Source organism: Ursus maritimus, unplaced genomic scaffold, assembly GCF_017311325.1.
Source record: "Ursus maritimus isolate PB19 unplaced genomic scaffold, ASM1731132v1 scaffold_17, whole genome shotgun sequence".
NCBI lineage: Eukaryota > Metazoa > Chordata > Mammalia > Carnivora > Ursidae > Ursus > Ursus maritimus.
The window spans coordinates 27743997-27763028 of NW_024424119.1; the positions used below are offsets into that span (position 1 = coordinate 27743997).

The window sequence follows — 19032 nt, forward strand, 5'->3', positions numbered from 1 at the left end:
CCTGACTCATTGACACGTCTGTTGAAATGCAAAATATAAGTCATATTTCCAAATCTGAAAAATGTGTAAAAATTCATCAGAATCAAGTACAGAGGGATGGGAGATGGGAGTGAGAAGAAAGAATGCAGACCAGGCTTTAGAGTTCTAGATAGGTGGTCCATGAATTATATAGGGAGAGTAGAAACAAGTTTCTCAACAACAGTCATGGCAAAGAAATCTTGGACTACCAACAAGATGGCCAGGCACCAGTGTGGAAGTAGCAGCCCGGAATGACTTGACTGTCTTCCCTTCCCATGCTCAGAACCTAGTGAGCGTTTTTACTACTTCTAGGAATGAGGCCCTGGTGGATCACCAGCCTGAATCAACTCTGATACTTGCAGAGTTGGAATTGAATGGCACAGTTCTTTGGCAGTAGCAAATAAGCATTAATTTCTGCATATTCTTATTTGATGGAGTTACAGAAAGATGAAATTTTCATCACAGTATCCAACTACAGATCTCCATGTTTTAAAGAGCATCATTTGAAAGATTAAAACGTGATGATTTTTCATTATGAATGCCATGGAGTCAGAGTTTACATTTAGAAAGTTGAGGTCGTTCTGATGGAAGTACAGCGCTCCCTGTGAATGGAGTGCTAACTCATGATCTCTCGTAGGTGATCTTTGCAGAGCTGTTTCAGCTTCCGGCGCCCCCGCACATCGACGTGATGTACACAACACTGCTCATCGAGCTGTGCAAGCTTCAGCCCGGCTCTCTGCCCCAAGTGGTATCCTTCCCTTTGCTTCTAAACCTGACTCTCTGGCCCAGCTTTAAAAGATGAGTAAATATTTCTTTCTGTGCGTTTAAATCACTTCATGGGAAGTTTGGCCATTTCTTCAGAAGTTAAACATACGTTAAGCACAATCCAGCCGTTCCACTCTTAGGTATTTACCTAACGGAAATGAAAGCGCATTTCCCTACAAAGACTTGGGCATTAATGTTCATAGAAAGTTTATAATAACGCAAATGAGGCAATCCAAATATCCATCCATACATGATGAATGTACGAATTTGTCATATCTATACAATAGAATACTACTCAGAAATAAAAAGGAACACATCTTCGGTGCAGGCAACAACTTGAATGAACTGTAAAATAAGTATGCTGGAAAAAAGTTGCCAAAGAAGAATTTATACTATATGATTCCATTTACACAAAATCAAGAAAATGCAGAGTAATCCAGTGACAGCAGGCTAATATTTGCTTGCAGACACAGGGGAGGAGGGGAAGAAAGGATTACAAAAGAGCAGGGGGAAAGTTTAGAGGAGAGGTGATACAGATATTCACTGTGTTTATTTCACGGGTGTATACAGGTCAGATTTATTGTACATCATTGGTAACTCAAAGCTGCTTTTAAAAAAAATCAGTTCTATGAAAAGATGCTTAGCATTATTAGACATCTAAGAAATGTTATTTTTTTATCACAACTTATTTTGAAGGGGGTTGGAGAGTAGTTTTCCTTATCTTCAAATTCACAGCTTGCACAGGCGACCGAAATGTTATACATGCGTTTGGACACGATGAACACTACGTGTGTAGACAGGTATAGTAATTGCCTTATTCCTACACTGACGGCTAGCAGCTTCTGCGTCCTGTACTGTATAAAAGAATTTGATCAGTAAAACATTTGCCTTTTTAGAATTTCTAAGTTGATTTTTCTTTCTTGTCTCCCCAAAATAATCCTCTGTATAATAATAAAACTCGTAATGTAACATTATGCTTTCTAGGACAATTCAGTATGAAATGATGGCCATGCTGAGGTTATCTTTAATTTCATTCATTGTTTGTTTGTTTGGTGCTTTGGTATAATTATACTTTTTCCTTTGTAATTGGGTATGTAAGCCTTTAAAATAGGGTTTGTACTAACTATCCCCTATGCAGAAGCAGAGTCTAATACTGTATATTTATTATGTGTAAGTATATTACGTATGTATTTTTGTTTATAGATAGTATCTGCTTCTAAAATAATTAGCTTCTGCATAACTACAGCTTGAAGACTCAGTTTATACAAAAGACCATATTGGGTTGTTAGAGGTGTGGTAATTGAATGCCCACTGTCTTCTTTTGGGGGAATCCTGTATACCACCTCTGTCAGCTGGTCTGCACCTCTGTCCGTTTCCCAGGTCAGATCGGGATAGGTACTGAACATTTCTGCAGTTACTGTGATCGTTCGTGTGCAGTGTTCAGCTTGCATATCTGAACGTTATCAGTAAGCACTGTTCTATGTCAGACCTGTTATCCTGAGTAATGTCAGGGCTTGCAATCGCAGATCTGTGAGGGACATGCTTTGAGAAAGCGTCTTCTGATTTTTCTCCCAATGTAATTAATGAAACTAGGGGTTGTGTTGGACATCACATTTACGCCGTGTGAAATTCAGCAATTATATATTGGGCTCTTATAAACTGCACAGCATTATACTGTATACTAAGGTGATTTCTAGTTAGATCAGATTATTTTTAGGGGAAAAGAGATTTATAATTTGTGGTGAAAAGGGTATAGTGTGGGGATGAGATACTACACTTAGAAACGTTTTATCGCAATTGCTTTAATCTTTTTTTTTCTTTTGCCTCTGTTTCATTGTATGAAATGGGGGGAAATACTACATTATTTGAAAGTAATTGTGAGATTTCAACTATATATATATGTGTGTGTATACATAGAGACACACATGTGTATATATAGTGTCTGGCACAAAACAGGCACTCAGATATTACCTGTTTTTCACTTAAAAAGGATAGTACTATTACAAAGAGTGAGATAGGGGACCATTATTTTTGGGAGAAGATGAATTACAGGATTTGCAGAGAAAAGGGCAAGTGACAGCAAAAGGTAACAGCTTTGGTACAGGGATATGCTTTTCATTTAACTCTATACAGGAGGATTTTACTTGTCTACAGGATTATATAAGTTCCTGTTACAAACTGCAACCATTCATCCTTTTCTATCTCCCCCCCACCCCCTGCCCACTTCTCTCTATAGGTTTATTAATTGGTTTTCCCATCATCTAAGTAACTTCCAGTTCCGTTGGAGTTGGGAAGATTGGTAAGTGGTGGTATGTTTTATCTTTTCTTTCTCTGCAGTTATCATAATAAAGAAAATTAAGCATTTAAAGCTATAACATAAAAGCAGTCTTCTGTGGAGTCTGAAATACATTTGGTATACATGTGTGTGTGTGTAAATGAAATAATTTTAGGTACGGGGAAACTCGTAGCTAAGTACACATTAGGTGTAAGTGCAGATTATGTGTAAGAACTTATAATAAAACTACCCTTTTCTTATTAGGTCAGATTGTCTTACTCAAGATCCTGAAAGTCCCAAACCAAAGTTTGTAAGAGAAGTTCTAGAAAAATGTATGAGGTGAGTTCTTTCTGTTTTCTCCTCAGCTTAGTTCTCCTAATTTCTATGGGGGGGAGTTTTTCTCTTCTTTGTATGTGTGATGTTTGTGCAGAATGTCATTTTTTAAATACAAGTATCTGCCTCTCTTCCCCTTTCAGTTTTTAGTCAAGATTTAGGCTAAAAAAATAAAGCAACTGTGCCATCTGGATTCAGTGTGAATTAGGCCAATATGTTTTTTTTTCAAATGTACTTTGAAATAATTTTACATTTCAGGATAGTTGCCAAAATAGTGCAAAGAACTCTATCCTGTTCCTTTAGATTCCCTGGTTGTTAACACTCCACCACATTTGTTCGGATGTTCACTTCTTTTTCCCTTCTGTATATATATACCCATCACATTGGTCTTTTTCCGAACCCTCTGGAAACAAGCTGCAGATGTGGTGCCTTGTGTCTTTCCCCACAACAAAGACGCGCTCCTGCACGGCCCGCGCGCGGGGCTCCGGGGGAGAGCCAGGCTGTGCTGCAGGGCTACAGCCGTCCAGCCCGCGCGGGTCCCGGCCAGCCGTCGCGATATTGTCTTCCTCTTCTGGGCCGGAGTCCCATCCAGGAGCACACGGTAGCATTTAGTTGTCATGCGCTTCACATTCCTCACTTGACCGGTTACTCTTTCCTGTCTTTCATGTTTTAAAGAATCTAGGCCTTTTTTGAGTCGCCCTCACGTGTGCCCCTGACCAGACTCGGGATTTGTACTGTTGGTCGTCTTCGCGCATCGCATTCGGGAGGCACACGAGCCCTAGCCCTGGGAATGTTAGCCTGGGTCCCCTGGTCATGGCAGTGTCTGCCAGGCTTCTCCACCTTAAATTCACCATTCTTCCCTTTGTAATTGATTAATATTTTGTGGGAGAGATCCTGAGATGATGCCCATCTTATCCTGCATCAAACGTTTACTGACAACTGCTACTTTTATCTGCCACCGCTATGATGATTGCCAAATAATGATTCTCTTTTTCCATTTTTTCCCTACTTTTATTAGTTGGCATTCTCCTGTAAGAAAGCGCTATCCTTTTTTGCCCATTTATTTATTTATTCTTGTGTTCATATATCAGTAGGGACTAATGGGTTTCAGTTTCCTTCAGTGAGTTATAATCTCTTGCTGTCATTATTAATTTTGATGCCAAAATTGTCCCTGATTTGTTTAGAGTCCCTTGTGCCTCCTGGGTCTTTTTTTTTTCTCTTTTAATATCCCCCTCCATTCATTAAGCATTTCCTTATTTTTGGCATAAGCTGTTCCAGGCACAACTTGTGTTTCCTTGCCCCTCCCCTGGAATCTTCTATTCACAGAGCCCAAGTTTCTTTCTTTTTTTTTTTTTTTTAAGATTTTATTTATTTATTTGAGAGAGAGAGCGCGCACATGCACGCACAAGCAAGAAAGGGGCAGAGGGAGAGGGAGAAGCAGACTCTGAGCAGGGAGCCCAATGTGGGGCTCGATCCCAGGACCTTGAGCTCATGACCTGAGCCAAAATCAAGAGTCTGACGCTCAACTAACTGAGCCGCCCAGGCGCCCCTCACGGAGCGCAAGTTCCTAAGAGTGGAGTATGGTATTTAGGAACCAAGATCTGGACACTTGATGTGCTCATTGCTCTTTGAATGGACAAAGATAGTCTATACACATTTATGCACACAGACACACACGTACATAACTTTTTATATCCACCTAGGTGTGTGTATCCCTCCAACTCTACCTCATTTTTTCTAGCCTTCCCCTTGCCATGATTTCTAAATACCTTTTCAGGAACTAGGAAACTTGGCCGCCCTTAGCCTTGATACATATTTATTTGCTGCAGTATAACCAGTTTCCCCATCATGGAGACTCTCGCCTGCCCCACCCTACCCCAGTACCACTCCACATCCTTGGTCACCAGGCTCGTAGACCCATGGCCCACACCTCATTGTGAACCAGAAAGTTTTGAAGAAGGCCTGAGTTTCGGTATGCTGCCATAGACAAAAGCTTTAAAGGACTTGTTTTCCCCTTTGGCTTCTTGGCTGTCAGCTCAGTCCAGGGTGTTAGAGATGGGATTTTCCGGTAAGTTGGAGGCTACCAAAGAATGGAACTGACGAACGGTATTTTCTGAGGCTCTTATTTGTATTGTAGGTTGTCTTATCATCAGCGTATATTAGATATTGTTCCTCCTACCTTCTCAGCTCTATGTCCTGCAAACCCAACCTGCATTTACAAGTACGGAGATGAAAGTAGCAGTAAGTAATACAGTTCATCCCACTGCCTTTTAAAAGTACTGACACCAGCATTCTCTAAAGTCAGTTATTTAAGGTGGTGAAAGTGAACGTTTTCTATTCCTGGGTTTATATTTTTTCTGTTTGAAAGGTGATCTATACTGGTCACTGTTTTTGCCCTGTCGTCATTTTGAAGATTCATGATTTGCTTAGTTATTATTGGCTTGTAAGATTTTTTCCTTAATGGTGTCTACAATGTTATATGCCTGACATTATTTTAAACATGCTGCTAAGTATAGCAAGTTGAATGTAGAGCCAGAACTTACTAAACGAGAGTGCATCTGTCACGGCGGTGAGATGATCTGAATTGATGACCATGTGATATCAGTTCTGGTGTGGGAGCACAGGTGCACAGAGACTGTATTTTGACCAGCAGTATGCCGCTAGAAGTAAATTTTTAAATACAGTTTTCTTACTTTTTGGTTACCTCATGTCTGAGATTACACTGTGACTCAGAGGGCCTGTACTGTGATGCGCCATGTTGTGCTGTGCGCTTAAGGTAAGCTGTCGTGCATCGGCGATCACTGGTACGGAGTTAGGTGCGGAGGTTCTCCACGTCAGTCTTGCAGATGGCACTGCACACGGCTGCGCCGCGGGCCTCCCACTTTGTGCTGTGCGGCACTTCTTACAGCTGGAAACTCACTCCTCTCCCTTGCCTTCTCCTGCGCCCCTGGCTCTCCACGCCCCCCCCCCCCCTCACTCCCCTCCCTCCTTGAAGTAAGCTCAGGGTCCCAATGCTGAGTACATTTCCTATGTCGCTATGTCACTTAATCCTTGAGACAACTCTGAGAATTAGTGTGTTTATTAGACCAGTTTTACAATGAGAAATGTCTTCAAAGAGGTGAAGCCACAGTGAGATGGCTTCCGAGTGGTGGAGCCCCGACTCACATCCACCCCCGCTGACCGAGCAGCGTCGCCCTCCCCGCCGTGCTGTCCTGCAGGCGCAGAGCTGGAGGCGGCCGCGTGCACGTGCTGAGGTCTGAGCTCTGCCTCATACCGGCCCAGAGAAGCATAAGGCGGTCTTTGATAGCAGGAGCTCAAACTTCTGTTGAACGTTGAGCTTGCTTTTTTCCCGTAGAAGCAGCTGAGCCTAACAGCTGTCCCTCCTACGTTATTTGTGACTTTTTCCCAAGTGGACTCCTGCTGTAGCCAGGCCACTTCCTCTTTTATCTATTCCGGGCTCATGGTTCTCGGTTTTGCCTTTATTTGTGCCTAAAGTCTGGAAAGCCCTTTTTCTTTCCACTTCCTGTGCTCTCTCTAGGGTCTGGCCCACTCTACTCTTCTATAAATACGAACCTTTAGCGAGCCAGTTTTATGTTGCTCTCACTACATTTTTTGTGACTATCTTGGTTCCTTAATACGTTGTAGACCCTTCAGTGACAGGGGATTCTCTTTTTCTTATTTTCTCTCCCACTTCCAAGGAAAAGCACACAGCACATGTGACCTATTGTAATTGACTTCATTCATTCAAAATGCTTAGCAACTCCTATGTCAGGATTCTTTTTGTTATCCCTTTGTCCGCCCTAAGATCTGCAGTTGCTCTGGTGATGCCATACAGTATATATTAGTGCAAATTTTATACAATAAGGACTCAACAGATAGTAACTAATAGTAAATACGTGGAGTCACAGCATAAGAGCACCTGGCTTACACAGATTCAAGTGTGTGGCCTCAGCAAAAGACAGAAGCAATTTAAAAAAACCCCAGTAAACTGGCAGCCTTTCCCTGTTCAAACTCAGACTTCGTTGTCACTGTCTCAGGAAAAAGGAGGAAGAAGGGGCACTGACCAAAATGAAAGAAATACATTAAGTCTCGGCTTTTGAGCTTAAGAAAAGCCTAGGGATTTGAAGACTGTCAAAGGACAGTCATAGAAGTTTCTTATTTATTTACAAGAACAGTCTTAAAACTTGATCCACCCTCTTCCCCATTCTGTGCCTAGATTCTCTTCCTGGACATTCAGTCGCCCTCTGTTTAGCTGTTGCCTTTAAAAGTAAAGCAACCAATGATGAAATCTTCAGCATTCTGAAAGATGTACCAAACCCTAACCAGGATGACGATGACGGTAAGGGAATTAAGTATTCTTCGGTGGACCCGTGTATAGGCCAGGTTGAAGCATCAGTATAAAGCATAATGTGAGTTCCTCTTAAGTCGCAGCAGATGCTCCTAACCAGTGGCCTGTGCGGTGTGTCAGTGGTTCTTAGAACCCCAGCTACTTTCTCCCTTATATAAAAAGAGCTCCTCACCTGTGACCTAGCTTACATTCCGTTTAGAAACTAAACACAAAGTAAAATACGCTGCTATCATTTAGAGATTTTTAAACATTCCCCGCTTTCACTTTAGAAAGGTTCCTGAATGGGAGGACTCAGCGAATTATAAAGTTGGATTTTTCACCAATTTAAACTATTATAATAATAATGTTTAACACAAACTGAGTATGTACCATGTAATTCCAACCACAATCCCTAGGTTTTTGTCTGGGCCAGAGTGGGAAAATAGGCAAAATGATTTGTAAGTTTACCTGAATCAGTAAATGAACAAAACAGAAAATGATGAGAGGGACTTGCCTTATCAGGTATTAAAAGAGATCATGAAAACTACAGTAACTAAAACGATGTGATACTGGCACCAGAAGAGAGAAATCAGTGAGGCAGTTGAAAAGTCTACTGGGACAACTGGGTAACATTTTGGGGAAAATTTTTTTGTTGGAGCTGTGCATAAGGACACGTGCATAGTAAATGACTAAATCAGAATAAAACGTGAATGGCCTTTGGGTTATTTATTGCTAAAATTTTGTTTGGATTTTTCTTTTCTTTTTTTTTTTTTTTTTAAGATTTTATTTATTTATTCGACAGAGATAGAGACAGCCAGCCAGAGAGGGAACACAAGCAGGGGGAGTGGGAGAGGAAGAAGCAGGCTCATAGTGGAGGAGCCTGATGTGGGGCTCGATCCCATAACGCCGGGATCACGCCCTGAGCCAAAGGCAGACGCTTAACCGCTGTGCCACCCAGGCGCCCCTGTTTGGATTTTTCTAAGAAATTTGTATTATGATAGAAAATATATTTAGGAGAAAGCATACGTCAAAATGATGGTAGTAAATTTAGACATTGTCAGACATCCTAAGACTTAACTGTTAAGTGTCTGCTGAATTTTTTTATTAACATATTATTTTGCCACCATACAGAGATACGAACAAGGAAGTTTATGTGGTTATTTGTAAAAGAAATGGATCATATAGAAGAATTAGGGAACCGATCCCAAAAAACTAAGAATTCAGATTATGCTTAGGTTTCTGTTTTGAGTATTTGAAATAAGCAGTGGTCTTTTATTGTTTGTTAGTATTCGAAGACATGACTGACATGTCTGACTTAATGCGTGGATGTGAGCACGCCCTCCATCTAGCGCTCCAGGTGATGGACCAAGGAATTGCTCTACTTGTATTTTCTAGCTGTCTTACTGTGGAATATTTTTCAGATGAAGGATTCAGCTTTAACCCTTTGAAAATAGAGGTCTTTGTACAGACTCTGCTACACTTGGCAGCCAAATCATTCAGCCACTCCTTTAGTGCTCTTGCAAAGTAAGTGCAACGAGAACACATCCTCTGTCTGGAGGGTTTGGAATGTTGATTGGTGTATACCAGTGGAATAGTAATTTTTAGCTGACATTGTTGAACGTGAAGATCTTCATAGTATTGTCGTGTATTTTAATACAGTGGTTCTGGTTTGTAGCAGCTGACACCCTGTTTGGCTCCTGTCAGTCTGTATGAACAGTTTGCCTATGTCCATGGCAGGTACATTTTTCCATGTGGACCTTTAGAGAAACTAGTGAAACCTGGGTCCATAAGACAATCATATATATATATAGTCAAGAAGCTCCCACCCTGTCTAAACATCTTTCTAAAGGAAGGTAAGCAGAAATGAGAGCCAGCTACATTTTGGGGAGTCACCCAAAGGTTGGCATCTAAAGACAGAGCTTTCTAACTCCACAGACAATCCAGAGGAAGAGCGGCCTACAGATACTCCTTCAGCTGAGCAGAGGACCTGGGGTGCTCACCCCCCATTCAATTTCCAAGTCTCTGCTGCAGGGTTCCCACAGAACGCGCAGTCAGGATACTTCACCTGTGTTTGGAGACCGCTCCTTAGCCCTCACCTCATCTTAGATACACAGTAAACTTTAGTCCTGGGCTAACAATGGTGTATGGAAAATCTCTAAGATTCCGTGACAAATTTCATACAAACCATGAATTCCTAATCATACCTTTTATATCCTTAATGGTAAACATTGTTACCTTGCATTTATGTAGTGCACTGTAAATTGAGTAGCATCGAAAAGGCTCTGAAAAACTTAAAATCCTTACTGAGTTTATCTGTGGTACTTTTTACCCCCACTGTCCAAAGGTTTCATGAAGTCTTCAAAACCCTAGCTGAGAGTGATGAAGGAAAGTTACATGTTCTAAGAGTTATGTTTGAGGTCTGGAGGAACCACCCACAGGTAAGAATTTTAATTAGACATGTTGAGGCTCTGATTGTATAGGTATAAAAATAAGGCAATTAGTACCTTATTTTAAAACATGAAATTTGAGTCTGCCTATAGAATGGTTTTAAATTCTGTAGTTTTTTTTAATGCTCCAGAAGTCATAATATTTTAATTCATTAAAGAGCAAGTGTTATGATTTAGTTTTGGACTGTAATATCTTAACACATTTTAAATATGTAGTAAGAATGCTTGTTGCTTGGAAGAGTCTACCACTTGGGTTAGGAAATAATTACCAAGTCTACCCAATTTCTACAAACAACCTCCAGATTTCTCAAACCTCAGTGACTGTTTTCATACTATGTGTTTTAAAGAGGCATTAAAATGAATATATTAACAGTTTTTTATAAAACATTCTTAGATTTTTTTTAATTTAAGGATTCAACAGAAATTATGTATTTTTGTATTTTCTAATATTTTCATAAAATTTTAGGTGTTACCACTAACAGTTTTTCTTTTTGCTCCATCTTTACTGGCGTTGTAGTTTTCTTACTTTCTTATAGTAAGTACCGGAGCCAAACAGAGTGCAGAATCAATCTTAAGACCTAATGATCAAACTCATCTGTTCCATAAGCACTGAAAATGCATCTCAGACTTCCTATTTTGGTTTTGTAGCAGTGGGATTGTTGTGGCCTCCACGTAAGTGTGATTTACCCTAAGAGTTCTTTTCTCATTGTAGATGATTGCTGTGCTCGTAGATAAGATGATCCGCACACAGATTGTTGACTGTGCTGCAGTGGCAAATTGGATCTTCTCTTCAGAACTGTCTCGAGACTTTACTAGGTGAGTGTGGATTATGTTCCAAAGTTTGTATTCTCTAAGAATCAGTTTATGTTTGCTCTCATACATGAGCTCCAAATTCTGGTTCAGACATCGTTGATATCCTGATGGTCTGACCTGGTGGGACTGGACTGGACAGGGATTCCCGGGCAGCGCGCACGCACAGCCAGGCAGTTGCAGCGTCTCTTAAGGACACACGTGCAGATTGAATCGGGGCTGTGTGTCAGGGTCTGAGCTAGACAGTGGGGTGCAGGGAAGAGTTCCAGCTCAGCTGGGGACCTGGACTGCATACCAGGCGCTAGGAGAAACCTGAGTCACAGTAGATTAAGTACACATCACGGAGGGATTGAGGAAAAGTCTGCTGGGCCCGAGTGCCCGTGGGGAAGGGAGGTGTTTCCCCTCAGTCACAAAAAACCTGGATTTAATGCAGAAGACTCATTCTAGATCCATTTCCCCCTCAGGAAGAGACTTTTCATTAAGCATGGTGAAGTTGAGTCCACAGGCTTTCTAACTGTTGGGGACTGGAACAGGAGTTGACTCAAAACAGGAAATAAAGGAATACTGCTTATAAAGATATAAAAATCCATCACAGCCTTCATCCTCTTCGTTGTACTTGGTATTGCAGAGGACACTGGTCTGAACTGAACTGAATCCTTAGGGTGGAACGGTACGCTCTAAGGTCACCATACCAGCCAGATCGGCATTCATAAGTGAAGGCTACAGACATTTCTCAGATTTGCAAACTCAGAATATTGACCACCCAGGTTATATGGTAGCCATTAATCCTGAGGGACTTACGTTTGCGACTCCTTTCAGCCTCGCCCCACACCACAGAGGGGGTTACGTTGTCTGTATCTTACACGACAAGAGAGTGTTGCAGAGTGTATCCAAAGTCACAACGAAGGGCACAGTCAGAATGCAAACACCGGCGTTCTTGAACGGATAAAGGGCTCCAAAGCTCCATCGGTTCTTGAACCCTGCGCTCAAGTATTCCTAACTCTGCAAAGCCTCCCCTGACCACCGCTTCCAGAGCTGAAGTGTTCTGCTCTTATGCCCTGTCCGCTAATGCCCTAGACTTTGAGTTTGATGACTAACCTGTTTTATTATCTTCCACTGAAACCCATTATCCAAGTCAGGATGTATAGAGGGAAGTCCTCTTCTGCGCTGAATCTTGGGGTGAGGTAGAACTAGTTTGTAGACAGACGTAGTTAAGACGCTGCTTTGAAAAATAAACCATTTATGCAGCAAACCTTTTGAAGCACCGACAAGGTGATCCTGCTTGAGCAATTTGCTGATAAAGTAGTAGACATATGTTTATCTCATTCTTAAAAGCCCAGCAGTTGATAGCTGTTGTGAACCAGTAAGTTTCTTAAATGTTCCAGACAAGTGGCTGAATGTGTGCTACAGTTAAGTAGCATAAAGCATGTGAAATGAGCCTCAGGTAGGTTTCCATTTTCAGACAACTCCAATACATAATGTTTAAATTTAGAAGAGAGAAAACATATTTTTGTTCCTAATGTACATATTTTTTTCTGGTTTGCCATTGCACTTTGTTGTGTATGGACACAGACCTTTTATGCGTGTCTAGCAGGGGATGGAAATAAAAATGACAAGCACCCGGTGCTGCCTTTAGGAAACTTACCTGAGTCTCATGGGTAAAGACAGATGTTTGCACAATTTATGATACAAAAAAAATTTTAAGTGTTGCTGGAAAAACAGGACTAATTCTTCCTACTAACGAGGGAGAGACTTCCAGCATGAGTAGGTTATAAAAGTTGGGGGATCTTATTTTCTGTAAGTGTACTTGAACATACAGTAACTAAACACTATGTTACTTTAAGATTGTTTGTTTGGGAAATCTTGCACTCCACAATTCGTAAGATGAACAAACACGTTCTCAAAATCCAGAAAGAGCTGGAAGAAGCAAAAGAGAAACTCGCAAGGCAACATAAACGGGTAAGTCTTAATGTCGATTTGTAAATGGTCACAGAAAGTATGCCAGGAACTCTTAAAAATATTCGAAGATCATTACCTTGATAGGAACTTCTTTTTTCTGAGGCCAGATTATGCAGACTATTGTAGAAGTAGAGGGAGAGGAAGGACCTGGGGGTGTGCTGCTCCCTGCTGCTACACTGTGTGATGAACCTGGAAGGAGGCCACAAACCTTGCTTTTCCGTAGTTCTGTCTGGATCCGCTTCCTGTTTGTCCTTCCCAAGAGGGAAGGCAGAGAAGGAAAGAGGGCACTTGTATTTCTCTAAGAGTTTCTGGTGCAAGAGGGGACGGGGAGAAAACTGTGGACCACGTCCCCCGTACTGTGGGGACCGGTGGGCAGTCCTTCCCCAGTTTGCAGAATACTTCTCATATCACTGTGATTAGCCATTTTGGGGGGAAGCTGTGAGCTGCGTTCCACGATTTTACATAATAGTACTACTGCTATTCTTCATGCCAGTATTTTCCAGTGTTGTGCATATTTACCAGAGTCGGTGGAAACAAATTTAATGACTCACGTGAACCTACAGCAGGTGCAAGTGCTAGTCTCCACACAGACAGACACGCATATACGTCTATATGGTATATAAACACACGTTCACACACGTAAGATACTGCAAGGTAAGTGGTGTCATCCCCATTTTATACATGCCCGGATTGAGGCTCAGAGAACGTAAGTAACTTGCTCAAGCTTACGTGGTTAGTAAGGGACAGAGCTTAGGATCTGACCCAGGCCCGTCAAATTCTGGAGACTTCCCTTCATGCCGCACCGTCCCTAGATAGGTGATGTCCAGCACAGTAACTGCTAGCCACATGTAACTGTAAGGTAATTAAAGTGAAATACAATTTAAAACTCAGTTCTTCAGTCACACCAACCCCATTTCAAGTGCTCAGCAGTCCTGTACGGCTGGTGGCTGCTGTGATGGGCAGCACAGATCGATGTAACATTTCCCTCATCACAGAAAGGTCTACCGGAAGTAGTACTATAGAACCGAGCCTTAGTGTGCTTTTAGGGAAAAAGCGGCATCTACCCAGGTGCCTATGACATAATAAGGCAGACCCCATAACAGGTGCTACGTTAGAGATAAAACAGAAGTCTGTAAAAACAGGGGCTTCTGATAATTTTGCTTGAAGGGTAGAAGAAGACTGTTACCAATGGGGCCTTACCAACAGCTTGTTATCTAGAAGGAAACAGGCTTTCCAGGTGGCGAGGCCTACCTTCTTGCTCAAAGGACCAAAGGACCTTGATGTGTGACATACCTGGAGGTGGGTTCTGGTTCAGCTCAGCCATCTACTAGCTTTGTGACACTGGGAAAGTCATCTAACCACTAAATTAAAAAGACAACACCTCAGTTCTTCAGGGGGAGCTGGAAGGGAGTCGTTAAAGCTTAACAGAGATGTAGTGAGCCCATTACTGCCAGCAGAATCTTGAATAGTCTGCTTTGAGTTATTATACGTAGTCAGAGCCGTTTCTGAATTATTGCAGGGTTGGCAGGTCCTCGAGAGGTGTGCGGGCCTGCCCAGCATTTCTCTGCGGCCCGTCTGAGGAGAAACTGGCCTCTGGTTACTGCTGAAGCGGTCACATGGCCATGTATTAGCGACTGGGAGGCACGGCCGGTTTTTTCACTGGCCATCTACTTTGCTGAATGAGCAGCAGCAGAGTTATAAAAACATACTATCCATCCTCATTATTTGTGGGTTCTGTTTTTGCAAGCTTGCTAAAATTTGTGACCTCAAAATCTGTACTCACAGTGCTTTCCCATTCAGACATAGGCAGCCCCCATGGGCTTGTTCCCAGATAAGGTCAAACAAGGCAGTATTCTGTCTTGTTTCAGTTCTCACACTATTAAATCCTTTTCATGGTGTATGTAGTGCCACATTTGAGCTTTTGTTGGTGACTTCGCTGTTGAAAATGGCCCTGAAGCATAGGGCTGAAATGCTGTCTAGTGCCGCTAAGTGCAGGACGGCCGTGATGTGTCTGACGGTAAGAATACACGGGTTGGAGGAGCTTCTTCTGGGCACGAGTGCCAGTGCTGTTGGCAGTGTTCAGCTGTTCGGTGTGCATAAGTCAACATCATACATCCAGAAGAAGGAAAAGGGGACTCACCAATCTCTACCTAAGGCTGTTCCCTCAAGTACTGAAGTAACATCTGCTGTGCTGTGGAAAGGCAGCTCAACTTGTGGATTCCTAAGACAACGACTGATCTAAAAAACATAGTGGATTTAAAAACATAGCATTCTTGTGAGGCTGAAAACCAAAGAAATTTACAGTGTCGTTACTCAGGTCGGGAAAATGTTAAATCCTTCTCAGGCAGCGTTTGAGTATAAAGAAATACTGTATAATTATTTGTAAAACATAGTAAGCGATCTTTAAAGAGAAACACACGTAAGGTTACGTATTGATCACCTGACAAAAATAAGCCAAAAGGCTCCCAAGAACCGAACCCTGTCCTTCCCTAAGCAGTGGTTCAGGGTTCACAGCAAACACGTCAACATAACGATGGTGAAGAACAAGAATCTACTGTACATTTGCCGTGGACCTCACAGCTGTTTTCACTTTGAATGGAGGAAAAATGGGACACACACTTCCTCCCTGAATGGGCTGTCTTGTAAAAGGGGCTCACTCACTTCTGGGAGTGCAGACATTCCGGCCTGCGGTTATCCGAGAGGGTACGGTGAAGTGTCCTGGCGCGGGTAAGCGTGTGCATGGAGGGCGCTGAGGACTTCCGCCTGCCGGTACCAGACAAAGGAACATCCTTTCCCTTACTTGATGGGGTTTAATGTACTGGAATTCTAAGTGCCATTTTCCTTTTGTTCCTGTGCATCCTGCAGCGAAGTGACGATGACGACAGAAGCAGTGACAGGAAAGATGGGGCTCTAGAGGAGCAAATAGAAAGACTGCAGGAGAAAGTGGAGTCTGCTCAGAGTGAACAGAAGAACCTCTTCCTTGTCATATTCCAGGTATCTTGGCTTGGGACACGGATATTTCTTTAGGTTTGAAAAATGTGATTTTTAATCGTAATACATAATCATTTATAAAAGTTTAAAATACAAAAACTTACAAAGGAAGTAAAAGCTCACTACTTGAAGGTAACGTGTACCCCAGTCCGCGGTGTTGGCTTAGTGTTCTTAGAGGACCATTTCTCCAAGCTTTAACAAGATGTGTGAGGATACTTTAAGTACCTTTCTTATATTCAGTTATTCCCAATTGTTGATCATTTATTTTCCCTTCTGATTATGTCCTTAAAAATAGATGCCGAGAAAAAGGACAGACATAGTAATGTAGCTATTAAAGGTGTTCACATACTAACATTAGCACTGGTCTGCCTTTCTAGACTGACAGTATTTATTGACTTAGGACAGTTGGTAATACACACCACAAAGACCAAGTAGAACAGGAATGCCTTTGAGGTCTCTTGGTCGAAAATGTGATGGTTTAAGAATTCTCCCCGTAACATGGCTGTACCTCTGTACCCCCTTCCAGCGTTTTATCATGATCCTGACTGAGCACTTAGTACGATGTGAGACTGATGGGACCAGCGTATTAACCCCGTGGTATAAGAACTGTATAGAGAGGCTCCAGCAGATCTTCTTACAGGTTTGTGGGAAATTCTGATTAGATAATAAACGTTATTCTCAGCCACAAGGATTTTCCATTTTAAAAAATGGTAGTATTTGTCAGGAGGTTGTGTAGTACCCGTAAGGCCCTTCAATGTCCATCTGCTGCTCCTGTGGCTCATCGGAACATGTAAGCTTAAATGGGTCCTCTGCCATCGATTCCTAATCGCTGTTCCCTGGGCATTTCGGGAGCTCAGTATGTGCAAGTCGTACAGGCACACAAGAAGAGATTCTCATTTTCTCTCACTTCCCCCCCACATAACCTCAACAAGTCATGGATTTTCAGTGAGACAGATGAGCTGTTTTTAACAGACAAAATGAAGTTTGGGTTTCTTATTTTGTGGAATAGCTAAGAGAATTAGCAGGTGATCTGTTACCTTTTTGTAAAAGAAAAAAATTTTTAAATGATCTAATTAGTAAAAGCAAAAACAGGAAATTATTGCAAAGTATCTTTGCTCCTGTTTCAGCAACCATAGTTTTAATCCTCTTTCCTGGGTTGGTTCTAATCTTGGGCCAGTCCCTGTCGGGGCTGCCTTTAAAAAGCCCTCCTGTCTTTGTCTTCAGTAGTAGAGGCCCAGCTGCATGCAGTCTGCCAGCAGCCGCCCCTGCTTTGAAGCCTGAATTACGTTTACAGTCAAATTCAGTTCTGCCCAGTTTGTTTCTAAGTTATTGACATCTTCCCCCCCCCCTTATTTAATTTCCCTCTACATTTTCTTAATGTTGGGGCTTCTCAGGAGCCCATTCTTCCTATCAAGCATAACCACTTTTTTCCCTCCTCCCCCTTCCCACCATTGCACCGCATGGGGAGGCTGCTGAGGGAAGCGTTCGGCAGGATTGCCTGTGTGGGCTTTTTCCTGTCTAACCACCCCCTTTTGTGTCCACAGCATCACCAGATAATCCAGCAGTACATGGTGACCCTGGAGAACCTGCTCTTCACGGCGGAGTTAGACCCTCATATCCTGGCTGTGTTCCAGCAGTTCTGTGCCCTCCAGGCCTAAGGGTCCTTTTATTCCTGTCAGGACTTTTTTTAAATATCTGAAAATAATTTGTCTTATTTTTTTGATGGTTTGAATGCTTGCTTTCTTGTAGCATCTTTCACTTATTAAAGGGGGAGGGGGGAGGAGGACGGTGAAGAATAGAGCGTTGATGACCTTTAACCGCCCCTAAAAGCAAAAATTCCCGACTGACAATGTGATGACGACCATCGGATGTATTATATATATATGACAGATACAACTTTGCTGGTATTTTTTTCTCCTTAAGGCACAAAAGCTAAGTGGTCTGAGGTATGTGAACACTAGGGGTCCAGCTTACAAAGTAGTATATAGACTCGGTGGGTTTACTGTCAAGTAGCATAGCTCTTCACAGCTCGTGGATAACCTAATACGGCCGAAATAAAATTAAAATGTTTTTTAAACTTTGGTATTTCATGATTTATCATCTCAGCCTACTTGAAAATCGGTGGTTTCTTATTGAAGGTGTACTTCCTCACTGGGAATTCTCTCTCCAAAGTAGTATTAGTATTTTAAGACACTACTTACGAATGTTATTCAGAGTAGCACTACCCAAATTCTTTAGTTATTCTGGGGTGAAACGGCCGTTCTGAAGGCCCCCCCGGTGGTGGCCGGCGTGCAGGCAGCAGTGGGAGCTGTGACCTTAGAGCCATCTGGTCAGCGCCTCTAGTTTCGGAGACGGTTCTGTCCAAGGTCCACTAGTGAAGTGCGTGCTGAAGTGGAAACAGAAGTAGCTACATTGGCCAAAACTGTCCTTGGAATTACATACAGGTTTGGGTTTGGTTTCTACAGAACTTGGTCCGAGTAATTACTAATTCTTGAGCCTGTTTCCTGTACAGTATTAAAGCTTAACTGAGATAAGCATGCACATAAAATAAGTATAACGGATTCTCTGACATTGCAAATTGCTAGCATTTTAAGACTTCACTAAACCTTAGGAGAAATTGAACCACCACCCCACAACTGGTAAGTAGTATTCCTTTGCGCTTGTACGACACAGGTAGCCTCAGCTTACTACATCGTACGTTTAGGATGCATTAGCATTTTTCATATTGTTATCCAGTCTCTTTGGTTTACACCACATTTTTGTGGCTATAGAATATAGTCCATTCAAGAGATAGGAATTTCTAGGATTTTTAAATACTGTACCATTTAAAACAAATAATTCACAGAATTAAAAGTACATGGCAAGTTACTAGGAGGAGAAGGACTAAAACCCAGGTTCTTGTCTTTTCTTCTGGTTATGCTGTTCCTCCTTCCCACAAACAGTAATCAGTCAGACATGGCTCTCGGCCTCAAGAAGCCAAAATGATAACCACTTAAGGCTCTGGAAACTTCGACCCTCCACTGCCCTGTCGCCCCTCCTCCCCCAGTGCACTGCAGTTTGGCTAGTTACACCTGCCTGATCCGAAGTCTAGAGGAATTTTGCTCGTG

The 19032-nt window shown here is 42.2% G+C and overlaps 1 protein-coding gene across 4 annotated transcripts in view; it reads left to right on the top strand.

Moving 5' to 3' along the window:
- The window catches only part of NCBP1 (nuclear cap binding protein subunit 1), a 37645-nt gene extending 19643 nt beyond the window's left edge, over nt 1-18002 (top strand). For all 4 annotated transcript variants that reach the window (XM_040631638.1, XM_040631641.1, XM_040631639.1 and 1 more), the window contains 13 exons: nt 656-766; nt 1519-1583; nt 3020-3082; nt 3323-3397; nt 5529-5632; nt 7608-7730; nt 9140-9242; nt 10063-10156; nt 10878-10981; nt 12820-12934; nt 15800-15928; nt 16452-16565; nt 17470-18002. In XM_040631638.1, the coding sequence (XP_040487572.1) occupies nt 656-766; nt 1519-1583; nt 3020-3082; nt 3323-3397; nt 5529-5632; nt 7608-7730; nt 9140-9242; nt 10063-10156; nt 10878-10981; nt 12820-12934; nt 15800-15928; nt 16452-16565; nt 17470-17583 (1314 nt within the window). In that variant the 3' untranslated portion in view covers nt 17584-18002. The remainder of the gene's footprint in view (nt 1-655; nt 767-1518; nt 1584-3019; nt 3083-3322; nt 3398-5528; nt 5633-7607; nt 7731-9139; nt 9243-10062; nt 10157-10877; nt 10982-12819; nt 12935-15799; nt 15929-16451; nt 16566-17469) is intronic.
- The last annotated feature ends 1030 nt before the right edge of the window (nt 18003-19032 follow it).